Source organism: Onychostruthus taczanowskii, unplaced genomic scaffold (assembly GCF_017590055.1).
Source record: "Onychostruthus taczanowskii isolate IOZ18803 unplaced genomic scaffold, ASM1759005v1 scaffold585, whole genome shotgun sequence".
Lineage (NCBI taxonomy): Eukaryota > Metazoa > Chordata > Aves > Passeriformes > Passeridae > Onychostruthus > Onychostruthus taczanowskii.
In genome coordinates this window covers 1-1,191 of record NW_024503513.1, presented here as the reverse complement: position 1 = coordinate 1,191, position 1,191 = coordinate 1, and the positions used below count along the sequence as shown (strand labels likewise).

Sequence of the window (1,191 nt, the reverse complement as noted above, 5' to 3'; positions counted from 1 at the left end):
TTTTTGGGTCCATTTCAGTGAATTTTTGGGCCCCTTTTGGTGAATTTTTGGGCTCACCTGGACGGGATTTTTTGGGTCAATTCCAGTGAATTTTTGGGTGCATTCCAGTGAATTTTTGGGCCCATTTTGGCGAATTTCGGGCCTCACCCGGATGGGATTTTTTGGGTCCATTCCAGTGAATTTTTGGGTCCATTTTGGCAAATTTCGGGCTCACCTGGACGGGATTTTTTGGCTCCACTTTGATGAATTTTTGGGCCCCTTTCAGTGAATTTTTGGGTCCATTTCAGTGAATTTTTGGGTCCATTTTGGCGCATTTCGGGCCTCACCTGGACGGGATTTTTTGGGTCAATTTCAGCGAATTTTGGGCTCACCTGGACGGGATTTTTAACTCACCTGGACGGGATTTTTTGGGTCCATTCCAGTGAATTTTTGGGCCCATTTCAGTGAATTTTTGGGTCACCTGGGTGGAATTTTTGACTCACCTGGACGGGATTTTTTGGGTTCACTTTGATGAATTTTTGGGTCCATTCCAGTGAATTTTTGGGTCCATTTTGGCGCATTTCGGGCCTCACCTGGACAGGATTTTTTGGGTCCATTTCAGTGAATTTTTGGGTCCATTTTGGTGAATTTTTGGCTCGGATTTTTTGGGTCCATTCTAGTGAATTTTTGGGTCCATTCCAGTGAATTTTTGGGTCCATTCCAGTGAATTTTTGGGTCCATTTTGGCGCATTTCGGGCCTCACCTGGACAGGATTTTTTGGGTCCATTTCAGTGAATTTTTGGGTCCATTTTGGCGCATTTCGGGCCTCACCTGTCCCCACCTGTCCCCACAGCCTGCCCTGACCACGCCCCCCCCGAGCTCTCGGTGTCCCTCCTGAGCGACCCCAACCAATCAGAGCCCGAGGTCCTCCTCCTCTGCCAGGTGCGTGGGCGTGGCTCCGCCGAGGCCCGCCTCACCTGGTTGGTCAACGGTGACGTCACCGAGATGGGGGAGGAGCCAAGCAGCTGCCAGGAGGGCGGGGCCGGCCAGGTGACGCTGAGCGGGCGGGCCAACGTCAGCCGGGAATTGTGGGAGCTGGGCGCCACCTTCACCTGCCGGGTGAGCCACGCCCACCTGGCCACGCCCCTGCAGGCCAACATCAGCACCTTCTGCAAATGTGAGTGCGGGTTTTGGGGGATTTTGGGGGGATTT

At 52.5% G+C, this 1,191-nt stretch overlaps 1 gene segment (V, D, J or C); it reads left to right on the top strand.

Annotated features, from left to right (window-relative positions):
• Positions 1–1,156, top strand: part of LOC121343232 — a gene marked incomplete at its 3' end in the record, with an annotated part of 4,756 nt that extends 3,600 nt beyond the window's left edge. The window contains 1 exon segment of the C gene segment in view: positions 833–1,156. Coding sequence covers positions 833–1,156 — 324 coding nt within the window.
• Between the last annotated feature and the right edge of the window lie 35 nt (positions 1,157–1,191).